This window comes from Bos indicus, chromosome 7 (genome assembly GCF_029378745.1).
Source record: "Bos indicus isolate NIAB-ARS_2022 breed Sahiwal x Tharparkar chromosome 7, NIAB-ARS_B.indTharparkar_mat_pri_1.0, whole genome shotgun sequence".
Classification (NCBI taxonomy): Eukaryota; Metazoa; Chordata; class Mammalia; order Artiodactyla; family Bovidae; genus Bos; species Bos indicus.
The window spans coordinates 21,860,736-21,884,926 of NC_091766.1; the positions used below are offsets into that span (position 1 = coordinate 21,860,736).

Genomic DNA, 24,191 nt, shown 5'->3' on the forward strand with positions numbered 1-24,191 from the left:
TTTAGAAAATCACCCTGCCTTGAGCATCATCATCATCATCTTCATAGTTAGTATTGTTTTGAGTAGGCACTTTGAGCCAGGTTCCAGACTGAGTGTTTACATATATTATCTCTTTGACTCTTCACAACAATCATATAACAACTAATATTACTTCTGTTTTACATATCATCAGCTGAGACTTAAAGAGTTGAAGCAAATTGCCTAAATTCACACATATGCAATAAGCGGGACAGATAGGAGTTAAGCCTGATCAGTTTAATCTATGGATACAGTCCAAAAAAAACAATTACATGGGAGCAAAGCCTTCACCCTGTCAAGCTGTCCTTCAACTGTGTTCTAGTGGAGACGTGTGTGGGAGATGGGTGGGGCCATACCTGCATTTTAGAAGTTAGGATTTGCATTGCACCCACTTGGACTGGTCTTCAAACTAACTAGAGGCCAACCAGTCCTCTCAGAGACACCGGAAGAGGAGTCTTATTTCCTGCAGACCTTTCACTGCCAGCAGGTGTCACAAACTCCATGTGTTCTGCTGGCAGTGAGAGAGGTGACTGGTGACTTCTGGCTCTGCTCACTAGGGGCTCCTTGTCCTGACCGACTTTACCCCTTAGGTGTTTGCTCCTAGAACAAAGCCTGCTTGGTCTTGATCTGGTTGGGCCTCTGAGTATCACTTGTGAGTGAGACGCTGACTTCTAAGCCAAAGAAGCATGTCTTGGCCAGGAGTGTTTGCCCACTGCCTGTCACCACCTCCAGAATCTGAGCGCTCTCCCCGAGAGTGAGTGACTCGGAGGGGGCCAGGCTTACTGTCATGTTGCTCAGGGCCCTGCTATGGTAGTCGGCTCAGGAACCACTGGATCCCTTCCACTTGGAGGCAGGATCTGCCCCTCCATGAATGACCTGCAGAGGTCTGCGGACCCCAGCCCAAGAAACATGACTGTGGTGCAGTTGCCAGGATATAGGGTAGGACCCAGGGTCCTCTACCAGCCATGTGCAGGGGCTGGGCCCCTTGATGCTCATTGGCTACTAGGGTGACTTTGATAAGTCCTACTTCATGGAGTTATTATTATGAGGACTGAGATTAATGTAGGTAAGGAGCCTTGTCAGGTGTCTGGCATGTGGCAGGTACTCAGGAATCGTTAACTCTTTTATCCTGGTCAAACAATTGAAATGTACCAGATGTCAGGGGAATGTTGGAAAACACAGTGCCTTTGACCAAGAGATCCAACAGAAGACAGCAAAAACCTCTCTTTGCTCCTGGAAAATACTCAGAATTCTCATCAAAATAGCAGATATTCCCTTGTCCTCTTTCTTCTCTATAAACGTTCATGATCATTCTGGTTAAAAGGGACCTTTCTTGTCTATGCATATATGCAGACAATTTATCTGTGCTCCCCCCACACTCCTAGACCCACAGCCCACATTCTCTGTAACAGCTGTCTTAGCTGCCTCTGCCAACCAGATTTGAGCCCTTGGAGGACAGACAGCAGTGAGTCCTACCTCCTGCCTGTGTCCCTCAATTCTTCCCTCTTGGGGCAGTGCAACAAGGGTTGCCAGCAAATCTCTGCATCTTATGTATTTATATCCCATTTCTCCCTTGAAGTAGCTTTTAATTTGAATAAAATAAAATAAGGGTAACATTAAAGTAAAATACAAAGAAAGGTGAAAAGCCATGACCTAGAGAAAAGAGCAAAAATGTGCAACAGATCGCTTTGGAAAATAGTCTGACAGTTCCTTAAATGGTAAGACCTAAAATTCCCGTGTCATCTAGCAAGTCCGCTCCTAGGTACACAGCCAAGAGACCTGAAAACATGGACCCACAAAAGACTTGTACTCAAATGCTGATAGCAACGTTCTTCAACTTGGTCAAAGAATGGTAACAACCCAGACGTCTGTCACCTGATGGAGAGATGGCCAAAACGTGGTATCTGCGCACAGTGGAGTGCTGGGCCATTCTGCAGCACAGACCGACCTTGGCAGCATTAAGTGAAGGAGTCAGTCACAAAGGCCACCTGTTGTAAAATTTTGTTTATCAGAAACGTTCAGAATATGGACAGATCCATACAGACCGAAAGTAGATTAGTGGTTGCCAGGAGCTGGGGAAAGAAGAGAATGGGGAGGTTAACTGCTGATAAGTTTCTTTTGTGAATGATGAAATGTTGAGGAGTTAGGTACCGTCGATGATTGTATGACTTTGTGAATATACTAATAACGACTGAATTTATACACAAAGCTGAAACTCCAGTACTTTGGCCACCTCATGAGAAGAGTTGACTCATTGGAAAAGACTCTGATGCTGGGAGGGATTGGGGGCAGGAGGAGAAGGGGACGACAGAGGATGAGATGGCTGGATGGCATCACTGACTTGATGGATGTGAGTCTGAGTGAACTCCTGGAGTTGGTGATGGACAGGGAGGCCTGGCGTGCTGCAATTCATGGGGTCGCAAAGAGTCAGACACGACTGAGCGACTGAACTGAACGGAACGGAACTGAAAAGAGTTAACATTATGCTATGTAAACTCAATTTTAAAACTTTTAAAAACTATGTGGCTAATAAAGGCTGCATAACAGCCTGAGCTTCCTGGTAGCCAAAGTTACAAAGAAAGAGGCCATCAGTTATGTACTCATCAAAAGGAAGAAAACATGAAGATATCAGAGGAAGCAGCATTTTAAGTAGTTCAGCGTGTTGGAACAAATATTGTTAAGAGTGCTGGGAAAATACTGAATGAATGAATCACTCAAGACAGGAGACAGTTAACTTGGCAAAATAAATTCAAGCAGCTAGTTACGAGAAATAAAGGAGGATGCCACTCGTGTTTCACCCAGAGGCTTTGGACAGCTCAAGGGTGTTACTTCTGGGAAACAGTGGGAGATTGTGAGGGGAGAGCTGGAATGTGGGTGGGGTCGGTGTCCTTGGTCCTGAGTGGTCACTTGCTGCTGAGCCAGCATCATTCTGGCAGCCTCTTCACTTTCGGGTGAACTTTCTGTTTCTTTAAGAAGCACTGTTCCTTTCTTCCCCTTTCTTGTCTCCTGTGACTCTGGCAGGCTTTATAATTGTTAAAAAGCAGAGCAAGGAGAGAATCCATTTTTGTACTGTGTGGAGAGTGGGAGTAATTCAGCTTCCTGAGTTAATGTGAGAACTCCTAAAATGGCAGATTATCACCACAGCATCTTGCCAACCCTTCCCTGGAGCCAGAGGGCAAAAGTGAAGGTGAAGGGCCAGACAGAACTCAGACCAGATCCAAAGCTTAGGTTGCTTTTAGTTAAATGAAACGCACAATTTGGCTATTTCAGTTCTAGAACACCAGAGAGCGCTGCCGCGCTGCCAGAAGCCAGAGATGGTTCTGTGTCTCGCATCCCCACCCGACTCCAGGCGCTCGCGAAGGCTTCTTTCTGGCTGCTCCAAGGGGCAGATTGACTTTCAGTGACACTGAAATGTTCAGGCCTGAGAATCCAGGACAAGGAGTTTCAAACCAGCACACAAATGTCAGCAGTTTCCTGTAGAACACAGTGGAGTAACACTATAGCCAGGGAGGCTCCCAGACCCTGCACAGCTGATGGAGAGCCTGCTACACCCAGTGCCCGCCCTCTGCTGGCTGTACATCTAAGCTCCGACTGATCTTACAGCTCTTACTTTTCCCTTGGCCTTCCCACTCGTGTCAGCATAAGGAGCAGGGAGAGAAGTTGGTTGTAGTGACAGGGTCAGCTGGGCAGAGACTTCCCTGCAGGAAGCCTGGCATGGGCTCTCCGGCCTCATCCACTCACACGGGGGAGGAGGCTCTGTGGCTTCAGAAGCACCCTGTGCCCCTGGAAAGGCAGGTCTAAGGGCTGGCGTTCAGCAGGCCCTGGGGAATGCCGTGCACGGCACAGACACCGCCTGACTTCTGATCCCAAGGACAGGGCTTCTCTGGCTTCACTACAACCTTGTGCCCTTCCATTTCAGGTGATTCTTTAGGTTCGCTTAAAGGTGCTCTGCTCACTTCAGGCAGATTCCTCTGTTTAGTCTCTAGTATGTTCTGGCCCAAGCAAAGCTACCCATCAGGCTTTCCAGGTATGGGGTGCTCACCAAAAGGAAGATGGAGTCTGTGGGATTTAAACCATGAGAACAACAAACTCTGCTGTGTCCAGGAGCCCTGTGTCCTTGGGGTCATCAGGCATTAGGAGGTTGCAACTTCTGTCCTGAATTCTTCCAGTCTCCAGTTTCTAGCCCCACTGGCTGGCAGCTGTCTGTGTCCTCTGAACGAATCCTTCCCCCTCCCCTCTTCCCCCTGCAGAAAGGAGAGAGGTCCTCTCCTGCTGAAGAGGGTGTTCTGCTGGGGCCGTGTGACTGCAGCATGCCCTCCCCACCTCCTTCTTCAGATGCCAAGGCTAGGCCTTTGGCAAGGAGCGCTTCACAAATGATTAAAGGAGTAGAATTTGAACAGTTCCAAGTTGGCAATCTGACAGGGCGTACATATCCTCAACAAAGAGAACACAGGATCTTGAAAGCCAACGAGTCATCCAGAATCTTAAAACCTATCAGAATCATCTTACTAGATTCAGACTTCTGAGATAAGAATCATCAGACTTACATTAAAGGGATGCTGTTGGTAATTACACTGTGGCAATAGGGACAAACTGGGACCGCCAACAAGGAAATATGATCATACTAGAGGTTATGGGAATGAGTATCTATTGTTCCAGAGGTGGCCCCATTGCCGCTTCTCTCACCTGAGGAGGTGGCCTCAGAGAACCTGCTGGGGACTCTCACTCCTGCAGATGACCCTTATCAACACGTCTGGAGCTTACCCTGCTGCCTCCTGGGAAAAGCTGCTGAAGGCCCTGGGGGCCTCCTCCTGACCTTTAGCTTGTGAGTCCCCCTCATGCGGCCTGATACTCCAGAAGCAAGGCTGCTGCTAGGAGATAGGACGGCTCCCAGCAGTGAGGCTTGTCCTGTATGCAGCTGATATGTTCTGGGGGGTGGGCTTTGACTTAGGGGTGAAGCCAGATCTGCCCAAAGATGGACAGCTGGCACCGGACTCCTGTCTGGCACGTGCCTCCTCCACCTGTGTACCAGCCGCACCGACCACCCTTAATCCCCCTATGGGCCAGGCCCAGCTGCCAGGAGACCATTTAGCCGTGGCCCAGGCAGAAGTCTTGAGCCCTCATAGCCCAGATCAGACACATCCCCGGACTGTCTCTCCCTCAAGAATCCCTCCTCTGTGTCCCTCCCAAGCCCTGTGCTCCTGAAATGTGTCTCAGTTATCACTCGGTTGGCTCTTACTCACTGTCACATTTCAGGGCCAGCAAAGAGCTGGCTCCCTATGAGTACCTGCCTTGCCTGTGACCTGTCAAAGAACCTGTGATCACAGCCTCCTCCCCAGCACATATGTCCCTGAAGCTGATCGTGTTTTGGAAGCACAGACCATGAATTACAGTGCTTCCTTCTGCGCTGAGTGAGAGTGCTTCCTGTGCCCTCTTCAGCAGCCCCCTCTTCCCAGGCCTCTCCGAGGACTGGAAGCAAGGGCCCTGCAGGTCAGAAGCCATTCCTACCTAGTATGAAGGCCACCACGTAGTTGGAGATCTGGCCCATGCCGACGATGACAAATAACACAGTGAACATCTCCCAGTTGATGGAAAAAACCTGCAGAAAGCTGAAGCCAGTCTGCACAGCCATGGTTGCGAAGAGGATGGTCTTTCTGCCAAATCTGTAGAGCACAGCACAACACAAGAAGTGGCCTGTGCAGGTCAGAGCAGCACCGTACTCAGGGCTTGGAGAAGGCCCGAGTCAGGCATCCCTGCAGACTATTTTTCTCAGGACCGTGACAGGCTTTTCTCCTATCACATCCTCCCAGGTTCTTCCTGGGTGAGGTCTCAGGCATCCTTCTGCCCAGGAGGTAACTTTCTGAGATTCTGAGCCTCCTGTGGAGGCAGCATATCTCAAAATCATGGAGCAGCTTATGTAAGGACCACGTGGAAATTTGCTCTTTAGAATGAGTCGTAGGTAGAAGCTGCCATCACATTTCTGGAACATGAGCACAGTACAAACTGAAGATACATCAAATGTCAGTAACATGAGAATTCTGTCAACCCAGAGCCAAGAGTCCCTCTGTGTCAATGGTCTCCAACCTAGGATGTGCTTGGAATCAAGAGAGTTAAAAAAAAATACTGTGACAGCCTTCTGAGATTCTTATTGTCTGGATGTAGACAGTTGGATGCAGTATGGGTATCAGGGCTTAAAGATATTATTTCCCAGGTGACTCTATTGTGCATCCCAAATTGGGAACCACTGCCCTGTGGAAAGTAGCTTCCAGCAACATCCATAAATGACACAACAGCTGGCTCAAGTCTTAATGTCATTTTCTGATAGTGTCCAGTAGCTCAAAGGGAACACAGGACAACACCTCCCGTCTCATCTTCCACACTCAGGTCATCTCAGGCTTTTGGGTCGGGGGTCCCATTGGGCTTCACGACTAAGGGAGGGACAGCCATTCCTCTGGAAAGCCTTCCCCAACACTGCCATTCAGCACTCCCACCTTCCTGCTCTGGTCCCTACAGAACATTCAGGGGTCAGTGTGGTCACGTCTCCCTAAGCTGCGATGCTGTCTCCTCCTGACAGTGCACTCCAGGAGGCCCCGAAGCAGCCTTGATCAGCTCTGCGGCCCCAGTGTCCAGCCAGGGGCATGACCCACAGCAGAGGCAGGTGCACAGTTGAGGAGGGGTACTCACCATCTGGCTTTGCCTCTGGCTAATGGCTGGTTGTGGATAGATCACATGGCAACAAAAAACTGAGGGCGGGGTGAGGAGGCCCTGGCGAGGTAGCAATGTATTTTTTTGAGGAGCTCAGATGGTGAAGAATCTGCCCACAATGTTGGAGACCCTGGTTCAATCCCTGGATCGGGAAGATCCAGTGGAGTAGGAAATGGCAACCCACCCTAGTATGCTTGCCTGGAGAATTCTGTGGACAGAAGAGCCTGGCAGGCTACAGTCATGATGTTGCAAAGAGTTGGGCACAACTAAGCAACTAACAGTTGGTGATATAAGGGCCCCATTTTCCAGTGGTTCCCCACAAGGGGCTGAGCACAGAGGATACAGGATACGTCATAGTTGCTCCTGTCACTCAACTTGGTGGCCTATGGGGCCTCCCTTTCTCTGGTGAAAATACCCTAAATTCAGTCCAACCCCAGGACAGGCAGTGTACTGACAATCACCTTCCCTCCCTCCCATCGTCCTTACCTGTCTGACAGCTGCCCAGACACAAAGGAGCCGAGAAGCACGCCTACAAAGAACAGGGAAGTGGTGAGGGGCGTCTTCCAATCCTCCTCACACACCAGACTCCACTGCCAGGGAAAAACACAAAGTGTGAGCCCAGCCCCCCAGCAGGTCCGGCCCCTGCCCAGCTCCAGTGTCTGGCGTATTAGCGTGGCAGCCAGGCAGGCTCTCTGTCCCGGTGCCAGGCTCACTATTGTGCAAAGGGCATAGGCTTCACAGCCCTGGGGTTGACTGCTGACTCTGTCAGTCACTGGGGCAAGTCACTGTCCTGCCTGAGGCTCACCCTCCCCTTCCGAAAGGAGGGGTGATACCTCTGGCCCTGCTTACGTTGTGTACTGAGAAGTGAGCTGTGCACGGCTAGACTGGCGACCCCTCAACTGTGAAGCAGTATGAAGCAGAGGTGCCATTTCTGCTTCAGAAGTTACTGAAGCACATCCCTCTGGCATGGAGGGACAGTGTTCTAAGTGCCTGCAGGTCAGGGTGGTGGGCATGGTCACTTGATCCAGGTAGAAAAGCTTCTTCTACCTGTTGAAAAATGCCAGTGGTCCCCAAACACCTGTGATTATATTTTCTGAGCAGAATCCTCCAGAGAACCCTGTGTTCCCTGGGCCGCATAACACCGTAGGCCATGCGTAGGGCTTGATCCGGAGCCCCACTGTGCTAGGGGTGGTGTTCCCGCCCCTCTTCAGTGCTTCTTATCTCCCCTCTACACTTCTCCACCCTTCTTTCCATGCAGCCCTCCCAGAAGTGTGGTCCCTCCCACTCCCCAGGGCCCATGGGCTGTTGTAGCTCTAACAAGTCCCTGCTTGTGGACCCACAAAATGAGCATTTCAGCTAGAGTTTGTTACCAGCTCCTGACTTAAGTCAATTCAACATAATCTCAAGGGGAGGTTGCAAAAATTTCAAAATGTGTTCAGTGAGCTTTTGTGAATTAAAAAAGAAGCAGGTACCAATAAGTATTTTGGGATAGTAGATCAGGGGATTGCTGTGTGTGGTAAGATGATAAAGTCTATAGGAAAAAACCCCTGCCTCCCACCCAATCCCAGCCCCCCACTCAGCAGTGGTACTGCACCCATGACATTCCTAAGGCAGTTTGCTTCTTAATCCTTTCAACTTCCCTGACATAGATTTAAAAGTGAATTCACATATTTGTATCATGCCCCATTTGCAGCAGAGAGAGGTGGATATAAGGATACATACAAGAAAAATGTGTACAACAAAATGCTAAGGGAATCGTGGCAAATGAAAATCTCAGAGGAGCAGGGGTTACAAAAATAACCAAGCCAGGGGTAAGACTGACCTCTGGCTGTCCTGCCCAAAGGCCTGTCAACTTGCCAGGGAAGCCCTGAAATCTGGCTTTGAATATCCCAGCAGCTCGGCTCTCAGGATCACAGTGTGCAGAGTAATAAACTCATTCTGCAAAAGCTCAGTTTGTCTGAGTACCGAGACCGGGGAGAAGCCTCTCCTCTATACTTCCTTCCACGAAGGGGCCACTCTGTGATGCTAAGGATAATGTCCTTGAGAACACCCCCATCCTGGAGACAACAGCAAGATTCCTGGGACTGCCTCGCATTGTGCTCACAGTGCTGCTCACAGGCAGGCTGCCCGAGCACAGCTCTGCAGAAGAAAAAACAACGTGAACCAGAAACTCTCTACCGTCAGGCACAGCTGAGGATAAGACTGAAACCACACCCAGAGGAAGGCTGCTTCAACTGGGGTACCTTGAATGGGCTTCAGGGGAAAAGGCACAAACCCTCCAAAACCGTACTGCCAGATTCACGTGCTCTGCCAGGCCACGGGTCAGAAGGGAGACATGTACCTGAATTAATGGCCACCAGCTTCTAAAAGTCACAGATTGAAGCCCGAAAGCCTCATGGTGTGGTTCATAACCCATTTTGCAGAAGACTAAACTTAGTCTCTGAGAATAGTGTTTGCCTGAAGTCAAAGCAAGTAAATGGGCAAGCAAGATAACAACTTTATTTTGTACCCATGTCCTGCTTTGGACAAGAACACCAAAGGCCAGATAAAATGAGTTTATTACATACCACCCCTACACTTCTTCAAGGAATGTGACATCAAGACTAGGGGCCGAAGACCTCCACCACAGCCGTTAACCTTGAACAGAACTAAGAAAATCCCAGGTTTGGTGGGGCTATTAAGTGTCCATTATCAACCATCACCATTCCATCTGCAGCCAAGCAGAAAAGCTCTTCCCAAGATAATGTGCTCTCCTTTGTGGTTTTAAAAACATTTTCCTATCAGGACGTTGCCTTTGGGCAGCATAGATAGGACTTAAGAGACAGAAAGGAAAGAGGACAGCTGTCAGATGTCAGGCCTTGCATGAGCAAAATAGTAAACAGAACGGTCTCCCTAATTTTCAGGCTCAGTGTAACCTGAAAATGTAGGACCCCTTGTTCAAAATGATTAAGAATTTCAAGATGTCAATAGCAGAGCATTAAAAATAAATGTGGGGCCCTAGGTGACTGCAGGGACTGATGCCCATCAAGCTGGCCCTGATGGTGGGTCAAGCCTGGTCTGTTTGGGGAATGCAGCAAGGAAAGGAATTGTGAACTGGGTTCTGGGAAAGGTGAGGCGAAGGCCAGCTCCCCATTGCTCTCCTACTGGAAGCCATGAGGCCAGGTTTTAGGTCCCCCTTCCCTGCCTGAAGAGGCGCCCCCGAAGCCGTCAGCATCGTGCAGCACAGAAATTGGCCACGTGCACCGCCCCAGGCCCGTGGGGGTGCTGTCTGTCTTTGGTAGAGAGCGCTGTCTCTGCTCACGTCTGGTAGAGGAGGGCAGCTGGACCTCATGCTACTTATGGTTGTTTCCAAGGCTGGGTTCCCTCTTGGGGAGTCACTGTACCCAAAGAGTCTCTTTGAAAGTTGCAAGAGGCCTGGTAACAGGATACAAAATTGGCAGATAAAATATTGGCTTCAGCTCACGGGACTGGTGTTCCAATAAATCAGCTGCCAGCCTGTAGGGGGACCGTTTTCTCCATGGGGCCATTCTTGAGAAGGCCAGGCCGTGCCTGCCCCAGCCCCTTGGGGTTTTGGGGGTGTATCTTAGGGCCTCAATTGTCAGGTCCCAGGGAACTCCCTGTGGTTGACAATGACATGGCAGGACCAGTGGGAGACGGTCTTTTCCTTAATGAGACAGAAGTGTCCTGTGGGTCTCTGCACATGTGTGTACACACACAAACATACATACACAGGGTCTGCTTAGAGACGAATGGCTGACGGCCTGGTGAGAGGCTGCCTGGCACTGGCCTGGAGCTATGCCCTCAGGTCAAACGCTACCATTTCTGAAACATAACCCACACTCCCACATGCACTCTGGACAAAGAGCGGAATGTCCCAAACTGTGCAGGGTTGAGGCACAGGATATACTCTCCTAGGATTACTGTGTCTGTCTCATCCTCCAGGTCTTAGACCAATATTCCCCATTTGACTGGGTCATTTAGCCTTAAAGAACAAAAAACCAGGTCCCAAGGTAATAGGTGACATGAGGACACTTGACCTAGAAGAACATGCATCTCATGCCCTCAACAGTAATAGAAGAAAGGACAAGTACTGTGTATCGATTGCTCACTGTGTGCCTTGCATCGTTCATGGGATCTCAACGTTGCCACCTGAAAACAGGTATTCCCTTTATCCCCATTTTACAAATGAGCAAATGAAGGCACACAGCAATGAAGTGAGTAGCCCCGGTTCTAGTGGACTGGTAAAAGGAACCACTTAATCATTTATGCAACAGTCATTGAGCACCTGCTCTGGGCCAGATTCTGAAGGGGCACAAAGCAGACATGGTCACTGCCTCCACAAACCTGAAGGTCAAGCTTGCTTTAGAGGACAGATCAGGTGTTCACATGTGCATGCATGAGCCCAGCCATCCGGGGTGGGATGTTCTCGGCCACTGTGTCCTTGCTCTCCAGCAGGAAAGGAAAAGAGGCACCCCGCCCCCAACCTGTTCAACCTCCTCCAGATAGACAGAGTTCTAAAACCTGAACACATTCATATAATCATTTTAGTTAACTAAAGTGTACAAGGCTAGGCATGTGGCAGATGCTTAACAAATCATCGGTGAACAAATGTTGAACAGTTAGGAATAATGGAAAACTAGTTTGGAAATGTGTGGTATCACACAGTCCTTTGAAAATCACCCTCAACCTTGAACTCTGCAAGTAGCCAAAGTCTAGTAATTTTAGCCTTTACCGAAGCCATAAAGGATCATAAAGATAAGAGTATCCCTGTGACTACATAGAACTGAGAACTCTGGAAGGCAGCTTGATGCTGAGCAAAGAGCACAGGCTGTCTTGGGTTCTGCCATTTCTGACTGTGTGACTTTGGGCCACTCATTCACCTCTGTTAGCCTGCTTTCTCACCTTCAAAGAGGTGACAACGGTACTCTCTCCCAAAGCTGTTGTGAGAATTGGATGGGCAACGTAAGTACAGTGTCTGACAGCGTCGGACACATTACAGACCTCGTTAAAGGGTAGTTCCCTTTCTACTAATCTCATGCCTTTTACAAACAGCATTAATGAATAAGCAAAGCAGGTTGTACTAAACCTGACTAGGCAGAAGAGATTCGTAGAAATGAGAACTTTCTATTCAATGACTAAAAACCAGAAAAGTTTTCACCACAAGGTGTAAAATCCCTTTATAAATGGACTTCAACCTCAGAGACAACTATGAATGAAAAACTAGCAATAGTTCATTTAAGAAAGGATTTCTGTGTTCTCTTATTTTTCATTCTGTGGGGGAAAAGAGGAAGTAGTAGTTAGTTAATAATAGTATATACCTCCATCCACAATGTCTTCTTTATAACTTAGTTGTAAACTTAAAGCTAGAAATTTACTGACCATGGAGTGGTGGGGGAAAGCTTACTATTTAATTATTTTCATTTATGAAAAAGCAAGAGAGTTCCAGAAAAACATCTATTTCTGCTTTATTGACTATGCCAAAGCCTTTGACTGTGTGGATCACAATAAACTGTGGAAAATTCTGAAAGAGATTGGCATACCAGACCACCTGAGCTGCCTCTTGAGAAACCTATATGCAGGTTAGGAAGCAAGTTAGAACTGGACATGGAACAACAGACTGGTTCCAAATAGGAAAAAGAGTATGTCAAGGCTGTATATTGTCACCCTGCTTATTTAACTTATATGCAGCGCACATCATGAGAAATACTGGGCTGGAGGAAGCACAAGCTGGAGTCAAGATTGCCGGGAGAAATATCAATAACCTCAGATATGCAGATGACACCACCCTTATGGCAGAAAGTGAAGAAGAACTAAAGAGCCTCTTGATGAAAGTGAAAGAGGAGAATGAAAAAGTTGGCTTAAAGTTCAACATTCAGAAAACTAAGATCATGACATCTGGGCCCATCACTTCATGGCAGATAGATGGGGAAAGAGTGGAAACAGAGGCTGACTTTATTTTTCTGGGCTTCAAAATCACTGCAGATGGCAATTGCAGCAATGAAATTAAAAGATGCTTACTCCTTGGAAGGAAAGTCATGGCCAACCTAGAAAGCATATTAAAAAGCAGAGACATTACTTTGCCAACAAAGGTCTGTCTGGTCAAGGCTATGGTTTTTCCAGTGGCCATGTATGGATGTGAGAGTTGGACTGTGAAGAAAGCTGAGCGCCGAAGAATTGATGCTTTTGAACTGTGGTGTTGTAGAAGACTCTTGAGAGTCCCTTGGACTGCAAGGAGACCCAACCAGTCCATCCTAAAGGAGATCAGTCTTGGGTGTTCATTGGAAGGACTGATGTGAAGGCTGAAACTCCAATACTTTGGCCACCTGATGCGAAGAGCTGACTCATTGGAAAAGACCCTGATGCTGGGAAAGACAGGGCAGGAGGAGAAGGGGATAACAGAGGATGAGATGGCTGGATGGCATCATCGACTCGATGGACACGGGTTTGGGTGGACTCCTGGATTTGGTGATGGATAGGGAGGCCTGGCGTGCTGCAGTTCATGGGGTCGCAAAGAGTCGGACACAACTGAGCAACTGAACTGAATTGATAAGAGCTTTATTGAGATGTAATTTACATACCATAAAATTCATTCTTCTTATGTGTAAATTCAGTATATATGTGTATAATTCATTTATAATTTACTATATTCACAGAGTTGTGCAGTCATCAGTATTATCTAATTTCAGAACAGTTTCATCACCCCTGAAAGAAACCCATGCTCATTAGCAGTCACTTTCAATTCTCTTTTCCCAGCCTGTGGCAATCACTAACATACACTCAGTGTCTTTGGATTTGCCTATTCTGGGTGTTGGGTGAACCAACACGGATTGGGAAAGAATTCATAGAAATATTAACAAGAGAAGAAAAGAGGGTTTTTATTCCCTTTCCAAGGGAGGAAAGGGCCAGATGCACAGAGTGGTTGCTGGCCCCTAATGGTGGGGGTCTGAGTCTTTTATTGAGTTCAAAGGACAAGGTGCAGGAAAGAGGTGGTGGGTTTCTTTCTTTTCTGGTCCACAGTTGTATCTGGGCTAGCTGTGCTTCAATAGGCTGTTTTTTGGTTTTGTTTTTTTCTGAGAATCTGTAACTTCTTGTCTTCAGTAATTTTCCAGTCCTTGGGTGTCTGAAAGAGACTTGATAGTGGCCCTTGACAGGTGCTACTCTATTTTGAACAATGTTAGATGGGTTTACACTGGGCATTTAATATAAGTGGAATCATACAATATGCAATCTTTTGTGACTGGCTTCTTTCAATCAGCATAATGTTTCCAAGGTTCATCCATGTTGTTCTAAGTATCAGTACTTCATTCAAGTACTAAGTATCAGTACTTTATTCCTTTTTATGGCTGAATAATATTCCACTGTTTGGATATACCACCTTTTACTTAGCCATTTAGCAGCTGGTAGACATTTGAGTTGTTTCTACTTTTTGGCTATTATGAATAAAGCTGCTATAAACTTTTTTATACAAGATATTGCAAGGATACATGTTCTCATTTCTCTTGGGTATTTCTAAAGTGGCTGCATCATTGTATAAACCCAACAGTAATGAACAAATGTTTCCATTTTTCCATATTCCTATCAACACTTGTATTGTATATCTTTTTAATTTTAACCATCCCAGGAGGTATTAAGAAGTATTTCATTATGGTTTTGACTTGATTGTGGTTGTGATTTTCCTAATGACTAATGATACTGAATATGTTTTGTGTTGAATCTGTAGATCAGTTTGGGGAGTTGCCATCTTGACAATATTACCTTCTGCTTCATGAACAGAACATGAGATATCTTTTCATTTATTTAGATCTTCATTTCTTTCAAAGATGCTTTGTAGTTTTCAGAGAATAAGTTGTGCTTTAGAAAAATAATTATTCCTGAAGAACTTTCTTTAGTATTTCTTGTAAGGTAGCACTGCTAGTCAAAAATTCTCTTACGTGTGTGTGTGTGAGAGAGAATATCTATTTTAGTTTTAAAAGGTAGTTTTGCTCGTTACATTAATAAGATTTTTGGTTGATGTGCTTTTTCTTTTAGCAGTTTAAATATGTTACCCCCCTGCTTTTGGCCTCCTTTGTTTCTTTTTAAAAATTTATTTACTTACGGCAGCGCTGGGTCTTTTTTGCTATGCACGGGCTTTGTGTAGTTGCCGCGAGCTGGGGTTACTCCAGTTGTGCTGCACAGGCTTCTCGTAGTCCTTCTCTCGTGGAGCGCAGGCTCTAGGGTGTGTGGGCTTCAGTAGCTGTGGTGCTTGGCCTCAGTTGCCCCTCAGCATGTGGAATCTTCCCAGACCAAGGATCAAGCCCATGGACCCTGCACTGGCAGGCAGATTCTTAACCACTGGACTACCTGGGAAGTCCCCTCCTTTCTTTCTTATGACAAGTCAAATGCAAATCTTATTAGGGTTCCCTTGTATGTGTCCTATTTGTCTTATTGTTTTCAAAAATTTCCCTTGGTGTTTGATTTTAAGTAATCTTACCATGATTTGTCTGTGTGCAAAAATCTTTTTGTTTCTTCTTGGAATTGAGCTGCTGAACTGTGCAGATTAATGTTTTTAATCATATTTGGCAAGTTTTCAGTCATTATTTCTGTCACTATCTTTTTTTCTGCTCATTTCTCTCTTCTCCTTCTAGTGTTCCCTTTATGCACGTTAGTCTGGTTAACAATGTTCTGCATTTCTCTAAGAACGTGTTCATTTTTATTCACTCCTTTTTTCTGTTTTTTGGATTACATAATTTCTATTTCTCTATCTTCAAATTTGCTGATTCTTTCTTCTGTCTGTTCAAAGTTACTAGAGTAAGGCTCTCTAGTGAATTTTAAAATTTCAGCTACTGTTTATTTCAATTACAGAAACTTCATTTGATTATTTTTAATATAACTTTCATTTTAAATCTTAATTGGTATTCAATATTTGATGAGACATTGTCATTGTACTTTCTTTTACTTTCTAAGCATGAATTCCTTTAGTTCTTTGAAAATACTTATAATGCTGCTTTGAAGTTTTTGTTGAATCTGACAATTAGGCCCTTTTGGGCAATTTCTGTTTCCTACTTTTTTCCTGAGTGTGGGTCATGTTTTCCTGTTTCTTTGTATGTCTTGTAATTTTTGATTAAAAACTGGACATTTCAGAAAATACATTGTAGAAACTCTGAGCACTGAATTTTCTCCCCTGCACCCCTTCTCACCCCGACACACACCAGGGGTACCTGTCTTTGTTTTTGTTTGCTTTTTTGTTTGTTTAATGACTTGGCTGGACTCTTATTAAAGACTATTTCCCCTACAGTGTGAAGCCTCTGGTGTTGCTCTTCAGAGGACACAGCTTTAGGCATGTGTGCAGTCACCCCGGGAGAACAATGGATTTAGCAGGGCTCTTTTTGACTGTCTCTTTCCCCATTTTTTCTATTAAGCTGTCTCCCTCTGCTGATATCACACCTAGCTGTTGTTCAGTCACTAAGTCGTGTCCTACTCTTTGCAACCCCATGAACTGCGGCATGCCAGGCCTCCTGTCCTTCACTATCTCCCTGAGTTTGCTTAAACTCATGTCCACTGAGTCAGTGATGCCATCCATCCTAGCTGTCAGGCTCCAGCAATTGCTATATCATTCCTTTATTGTGCACTGGGGCACAAAATATGCCACAGACTAGTTCAATTAAATTCAAGTCCCTTTGAAAGAGCAGTTTTGAGGCAAGTGTGTGAGGTTTGTTCCGACTCCAGGAGTGTTGCTCTGAGCTGTCTCTTTTTCTGGTTCTCTCCGGTAATCTAGCCGCCCTATGGGTTAGCTTGTTGCTCTAATGGAGCTACCAGTCTCCTCATAATTGTTTACCACCACAATTTTTGTTGTTTTAAAGAACACTCTCAGGCTTCAACTTCTGTACATCCTGTGCGAAATGAAGTTATTTCCTGTGGGGACTACTTCCTCCCCTGGGGAAAAATATCTGAGCCCCTGCACCAGGCTGGCGTAAGGGAAAGTACCCTCTGAATGACACTCCCTGCCTTATGAGTTAGACACTCGTTGGAGGTGGTAGCATCCTTTTTGGCTTGCCTCTTTTGGCATGGAATCTCCACTCTACAACAAACTGGGATAAGGGCACCCAGGGCCCCCATATTGTCAGCCTGTGGACACTAGAGTAGAGGTGCCACTACATGAGTGTGGACTGAGTGGAGGATGGGATCCCCCAATCTCCTGGCTACACTCACCAGGAATTAAGCCTCTGTACTTGGAGCTCAGAAGATGGGAGGCTAACTCTTAAAAATCTCAGTATCTTTCTTCTCTTATATTAGATGTAAAGAAGAAGCACCCACAGGTGGAGAGGCATTGGTGAAGAGTTCTGTGTTTATCAGAGGTAGAGCCAAAGCAAAAGACCCAGGGAGTTTAAGTGGGATGGTAGGGATGGGAATGGAGGGGCCTGAGGGAAGAAGAAGGGGCACTCAGTCCTGTTTCCAGTCCTGTAAACACAGAGCAGGAGCCACCAGCCTTGGACTGTCTGTGTCAATTGTTGGGATATGTGAGTCAACTGAGCCTTTCCCCAGAGGCTCTATTCTTTCTACTTCAAATGGCTCTGCCATTTTATTTATTTATTTATTTTTTGGACTCTAGAGATATGCTTAAAACTATACCAAGGCTTCAGATAACAAGGCAGGCCTGCATTAGCCTGGAAGAACCCACCTGCCAATGCAGGAGACATAAGAGACATGGGTTCCATCCCTGGGTCAGGAAGATCCCCTGAAGGAGGGCATGGCAACCCACTTCAGTATTCTTGCCTGGAGAATCCCATGGACAGAGGAGCCTGGTAGGCTACAGTCCATAGGATCACAAAGAGTCAGACACGACTGAAGTAACTTAGCACACACATACAGCCTGTCACAAAGAAGAAATTACAGTCCCTTCACAGGTCCAAGGCATCTACAGCTCCTCTGACCAGCTCTGCCAAGCCTTGTTTTTGTCAATATACCACCCTATCTCTTGGACAGAGCGTGAGGGGTCTGCTGCCCACCAGGAGAGATGGACAAAATCTTTATCCAGAAACTTGGCAGGAGGCTTGGGTGAAGCAGCCTCTGGACGAAGGCACATTCTGAGATCCTGGTGGCCTTTGTCAGAGGAACAGAACTTACAGGCAACAGACAAACTGTTTGGCATGAGGCAGCTGATAAACAGGGAAGCAAATTCAGGCCACAGCTAGGAAAAAGCCCCCAGTCTCCTGTATTTGTTCTCTTTCTGCAGCACTGCCTGGAAATAAAAGTCTGTTGGTGTTGGCTGGAGGCTGAGGTTCACATTTTATCCCCTTTGGAATCTGCCAGAGGGCAGGTCTGATATTTAGGCTGTCCCGACAGCCAAGCTGCCAGTCTCACACTAGCCAGCGGTATTCCAGGGCAGCCTGTAAGTCTGATGGGAAGAAAACAGCCTAACCTGCTTCATGCTCAAACTCTTCAGCTTTGGCAGAGGCCCCAAAGGAGGTACATCCCTTTGAGCTGCCATATGGAGTCCCAAGTAATTGTCAGATGCTGGGCTCATTCTGGTCTCATCGTTCCCTCTCTCACTGCTCCTAGTGCCCTGTTAGCAAAGGATAAGGCTCCTTTGTTCCTATTTTATACCTTTGAGCTGTGGGTGGGGAATCAGTGTGTCCTATTCTGTTCAAGCCCTAATCCCAGGTCCCAAGAAAGATAGCACAAGGCTAGTGCCTCCAGAGGCCCAGGCCCTTTGTCGGACATTCTATCATGGTTAAGGTCAGGAAAAGTGAAAGTGAAGTCGCTCAGTCATGTCCGACTCTTTGCAACCCCATGGACTGTAGCCTACCAGGCTCCTCCGTCCATGGGATTTTCCAGGCAAGAGTACTGGAGTGGGTTGCCATTTCCTTCTCCAAGGGATCTTCCCAACCCAGGGATCGAACCTGGGTCTCCCACATGGGTTCCTAGAGGATGCCTCCAGCTGAAGGAGAGGATAGCAATTGATATGGTGGGGCAGCAGCCCTGCCTCAGGTCACTGGAGGTCTGCCACAGAAAGCTGCTCTTTACCAAACAAGCCCCCCCTCCACCCCCGCCCAGGGCCTCTGGAGTATGGGCCCTGGTTCAGAGATGACTGCCTAGTTTTCTCAGCCCATGGACTGAAGAGGGTCAAGTCTACCTAATGATGTTCCATGGGAGAAGAAGACATGTTTGAGGCAAAGGCCAGCCCATGCCTAGACTCTGGCCAGGAGCCAGACTCACCCCTAAGGTTTGTCCAGTGGCTCTGCTCCTGAATCTAGGCCCCCTGGAGATCAGCACATTCTCTGTACTATTTTCACAACTTTTCTCTAAATGAAAATTATTTCAAAATAAAGTTTTGTTTTTTAAAGTGATTCTTAGCTCTAAACAGGACAAATAGATTGCATTTCACAAACAGTCCTTGAGGAAGGAAATTACCTTATACACCTATATACCCAGACAGATGCACTCACACAGGTCCCAACTCAGATACCAGGTTCCCGCCTCCTGGCATCCCCTGGAAAGTACTTGCATGGACATGCCCTCCTTTGGTCCTTGACCAACCTGTCTTCCCTGTGAAGGGGTCAGGGGGTCAGTTCAGGTGGGCTCCTCTGTCCCAGAGGGTATGCCCATCAGGAGATCTCATATAGAGGTATAAAGCAGAGACCATCTGAGGATGATCCCTCTGCCAGTGTGGGGCCAGAGAGGTGCAGAGAACTTGCTCAGGGTCCCCAACTTGCTCTTGTCAGGGAGATGACGGCGTTTCTCCCCCAGCAGTGGATTCAGACCTGTGTCCTATTCTTTGGCCCTAGAATTCCACCCTGGGAAAGGGGCTCTGCCCTCAGCAAGTCTCATCACCCATTGTACTGGCTGAAACCTGGCCCTTAGAACAGCTCCCCAAATGCCCATGATGCCCAGCCAGGGATGACGAGGTCCTGCCCTTACCGCTCCTCATCCACCCACCCGTGATGCCCATTTGCTGGTGCTATGGGATGTTGCATAGCACATGATCTCACTGAATCCTCTCAACAACTCAGATAAGCTGGGCGTTCTTATGATCCTCATTTTTAACAACTGTAATAAAATTCACACAACATAAAATGTACCACCTTAACAATTTTTAAGTGTACAGTTCAGTAGTATTACGTATATTCACATTATTGTGCAATCAATCTCCAGAACTCTTTTCAACTTGCAAAATGAAACTCTATATCTGTTAAATAACACCCCATTTCCCTCCCCTCCCAGCCCCTGGCAACTACCATTCTACTTTCTGTTTCCATGAGTTTGACTACTCTCCATATGGTATATAAGTGAAATCAAACAGTTTCTGTCTTTTTTTGTGACTAGGTATTTCATTTGGCATAATATCTTCAAGGTTCATTCATGTTGTAGCATGTGTCAGAATTTCCTTCCTCTTTTAAGGCTGAATACTATTCCACTGTGTGCATATACCACATTTTATTTATCCATTCATCTGTTGCTGGATATTTGAGTTGCTTTTACCTTTTGTGAATAATACTTCCATGAATATGCAAATATTTGAAGACTAGTGCTTACGGGTGGGGCCAGAACCAGTCCACCCATCTGACTCCAGAACTCTGTCCCACCACCTCTCTAGGGAGAATCACCGACCCTACTCACTTTCATGCTTCTTCCTTCCTTCCTCCCAATGACTAGTGCTCCTTTGCTTTTTATTTTACTCAAATACTACTTTTTATAGTACCCCAAAAGAAAGCAAGTAAGGGAAAAGCTGCTGAAAAAGGCAAATCCGGTTGTGTGTTTGTGAGTGTGTAATGTGCATCCTCAGATGGAGAACCATGTATTTTCCCAGAGGCCCACTTGGGCCAGGTGTAACAGGGATAGCCATGGACTTGTAAACCAGCAGCTACCTACCCACCCCTCACATCCTGAGGTGAACAGACTATTAAGGAAGGGGAAAGAGAAAGAGAGTCCTCCTCAACCCAACTGTTGAGGAGGACTGCAGTTAGTAGGGCCAGCTCTAGCCCAGATGCTGACTGCACTTCCAGGAACTGGGATGAGCTGACCCCTACTTTTAGATGCCTCAGGATCGGACTGTGGGCAGAAGGCAGGTAAGCACTACAAGCCCCAGTTAGGGGATCAAAGCCAGAGAAGCCCCTGAGCTCTATGCTTACACTGTTTCTGTGAGTCTGTCCCTTCATGAGTGCCTTGGGACCAGGGTTATACCTCCTCTAGCTTCCTGTTCAGAGAAGACAATGGCACCCCACTCCAGTACTCTTGCCTGGAAAATCCCATGGACGGAGGAGCCTGGTGGGCTGCAGTCCATGGGGTTGCTAAGAGTCAGACACGACTGAGCAACGTCACTTTCACTTTTCACTTTCATGCATTGGAGAAGGAAATGGCAACCCACTCCAGTGTTCTTGCCTGGAGAATCCCAGGGACAGGGGAGCCTGGTGGGCTGCTGTCTATGGGGTCGCACAGAGTCGGACACGACTGCAATGACTTAGCAGTTCCCTGTTCTCCACCAGTATCGGGAGGCCTCCTGCTCCTTTGTGGAGAAATTAGAGCCTCAGGAAAGGACCCAAGCCTTATCATAGTTGTATAGCAGAGCAGGAGAGCCCCTGATGCTTCCAGAAGTCTGTGATCAGGGAACAGACCAGATCTGCCCATGCCCTGACCATGCCCTGCCCAGCAATAAGACTCTTCTTTGTGTCTGCACATGGTCTCAGCAGCATCCCCACACCCCTCTTCATGCCTGCAGGAATTTGACTCAGTCTGTACATCTGGGGAGCCTGGGGTTGACAGTATCTAGGCTCTTGGGAAACAACTTCCTCTTGTGAAACTGCCAGAGAAAAAGGCAGTTGATGGCTGCCTCCCTACTCAGTTCTTCATGCCCTCCCTACTAGACAAACTGACCAGGAATGATCCTAAGCGTGTCCTGCCCTCTTGGGCTGCACACCTGTGTTAAAAGTATAACCCAGATGACTGCTAGCCAGGTCTGATGAGGAATTGGGGACGCTGAGCCAGGGACGGCTAGAATGTCTCCAGGGGGACTGATGCAGATTAAGGGTCGCTCACACACCCACCTCGGTGACGATGGTGGACATGTAGATGTCCTGGCTAAATTCCCAGCCATCCAGGCAACCCTCCTGCTCCAGCTGCTCCAGGTTCACATCGCGCCCCGGCTCCAGCCCGAGCGCCGAGAAGTTGACGATCGTAGCGAGTCGGTAGCGCCGGCAGCTCTGGGGCACCTCGCGGCCGTCCTGCAGCCGCACGGGGATACTGTGGTTGCGCCACGCGCTGCTCAGGTTCGCGGTGTCCGGCACCCGGCAGTGATGTTCTGGGGTCCCTGCCAGAAACACGACTGACATACCGTTGAAGCCGTTGGGGATGATGCTGGCGCTGAGCAGGAAGAAGATAAGGCGCTGGAAGGGCCCCCACTTGCCCAGGAAGGCGGTCACTTCGTCGTAGTCCCGCATGCTCAGCGCGGCTCTGCAGTTGGCAACGTTGGGTGATGAGAGCGCGTTCCCAGAACAGCGCCGCGCTGTGCAGGGCGTGGGCGTCAAAACGTTCTCGCGGACCCGGCAAGCTGAGGGAAGGGGGGGCACGCGGTCTGGGCCTTTCCTGGGAAACGGGCTGCGGGCGTTAGAAGGTTGCTGGGCGCTGGACGCAAAGCTGGAAGCCAATTTCTGGAAGCAGAAACTCGGGACCACACCGCCAACCCGCCCGGGGCGGGGCGGGACGGGGTCGGGTGGAGCTCCAGGGCGGCTCAGCCCGTGCTCCGCCCCCCGCCCGCCGCCACCCGGCGGCGGCTGGGAGGTCAGCTGGCCGCGGGCTTAGGAAAAAGAGGACTAGTTCCAGCGCCGCCCCTACCTTGCCCCTGCTCGCCCCGGCGCCCCCTAAGTGCTGAGCACCCAGCCCCGGGCTGCCGGGTTGGGCAGCGTGTAAGGGCAGAGTCGAGGCCGCAGAGCAAGGGCTCTGAGAGGTCGGATTTCCCTGTCGCCGTCGCCTCAGGCCTCGTCCGGGGCTGGGATCTCTCCGCTGCCGCTTCCAACTCGGGGTCTGAGCTCAGGGAGCCTCGGGCCGGGCGCGGATGGGCGAGTCCGTGGAGCCCGTGCTCCCGGGAAACCTTTGCGGGCGCAGGGGTGACAGGAGCGCGCCCGCGCCCGCCGACCCGGAGCTCCCAACCCCCAATCCTAGGCTGCCAGATTCAGTCACCTGCTGGCGGCTTCCGGACAGCCCGCAGCCTCAACTTGAATAGGGGGAAACAGGCTCAGCGCCCTGAAGAGATGATCGAGGTCACAGTTCGTCAGAGACACGCTTGGACTGAGGGGAGGTGGGGAGCAGGGACTACCGGGTGGTCCCAGGATCCTGTTGGGGCCTCTGGAGAAGATTCTACGCGGAGCTTGACCCTTTGTGAGAGCACGGTAATGGAGACCCAGCTGTCACCACTCCTGGGCTCTGATTTTGATTCTCCTGGGCTCTGATTTTGATTCCCCGGGGCTCTTCCTTGAGGATGGCTGCCAGAAGCTTCTTGGACTAGAGGCCTCTGGTTTGCAGAAGGGACCGCTCCCAGTTGGGGAACAGAGGGATGCAGGAAGGGAGGAGGAAAAGGTTTAGTTTGTTGCCCAGATTTGGCAGGGTAGCCAGAGCAGGGACCAGTCTGCTAGTGTCCAGGCCTAAGGCCCCTCTGCTGTTGTGTGAGTGAGTCTGGGACTGCAATGGGAGTCCTGGGGTTCTTGAGGTGGAAGGGATTGACAGGCTGAAGGGCCCATCTCTTGGAGATTTTGTACAAATGCATTTGCATCCAGGCCCTGATTAAGAGGTAGGAGGCATTTCTGCTCCATTTTTTATAACCTCTAGTCTTGGCTGGCTTTCTATCCACTTGGAACCTGTTTCCTTATGTGTAATAAGACCTTATGTCTGGATGTGCCAGGACAGCACTGTTTTATTAAGTGTTTTCCCTTCCTTTCAAAAGTATCCTTCTTTGAACAGTATTTCTTGCGGTCATTGTCTTAGTTAGCTTAGATTTCATCCTCCCTTCAACCCCAATAAAAATCAAAGCCTGAGATAAGAATTTATGTGGAGATCATTTATTTATAGTCGTGATCCTAGGGAAAGGAATGAAGGACCAGGGAGAGGGAACAGGAAAGGAGGTAAGGCCAACACAAGACTGTGTAGTTGAACTGGTCATTGGTAGTGACCAGGATCAGTGACAGTGCCGAGCTAAGACTCTAGAGCCTGAGGGCAAAGAAAACATCAATAATAACTGACCATATCTTTACTTAAAATTTGGAGCTTTGTTCCTCCTAGAGTCTCATACTGGTTTTGATTTTTTAAAATGCTGTGTTAAAATGTTATTTGATGATTGAATTTCCTGGCACCCTCTTAAATTTTGCACCGGAGGCAAGTGCCTCATTCATTTCACTTGCCTCAGCTTTTTCTCAACCCTAATTTCTATGGATAATTGGAGTTCAGTCCTGCTGGGATCTTCTAAAGAGCCATAGAGAATGAAGTAAAGAGCCATAGAGAAT

At 48.1% G+C, this 24,191-nt stretch overlaps 1 protein-coding gene across 2 annotated transcripts in view; it reads right to left on the bottom strand.

Annotated features, from left to right (window-relative positions):
- Window positions 1-22,827, bottom strand: part of SLC22A4 (solute carrier family 22 member 4) — a 43,355-nt gene extending 20,528 nt beyond the window's left edge. The window contains exons 1-3 of one of the 2 annotated variants that reach the window (XR_011567584.1): window positions 21,744-22,827; window positions 7,210-7,313; window positions 5,527-5,681 (exon numbers count right to left, since the gene is read on the bottom strand). Coding sequence is in view for 1 of the 2 variants with exons in the window: in XM_070793201.1 (XP_070649302.1) it covers window positions 5,527-5,681; window positions 7,210-7,313; window positions 21,744-22,136 (652 nt within the window). In the remaining variant the exon portion in view is untranslated. The remainder of the gene's footprint in view (window positions 1-5,526; window positions 5,682-7,209; window positions 7,314-21,743) is intronic. The other variant, XM_070793201.1, reaches the window with a different exon arrangement.
- Between the last annotated feature and the right edge of the window lie 1,364 nt (window positions 22,828-24,191).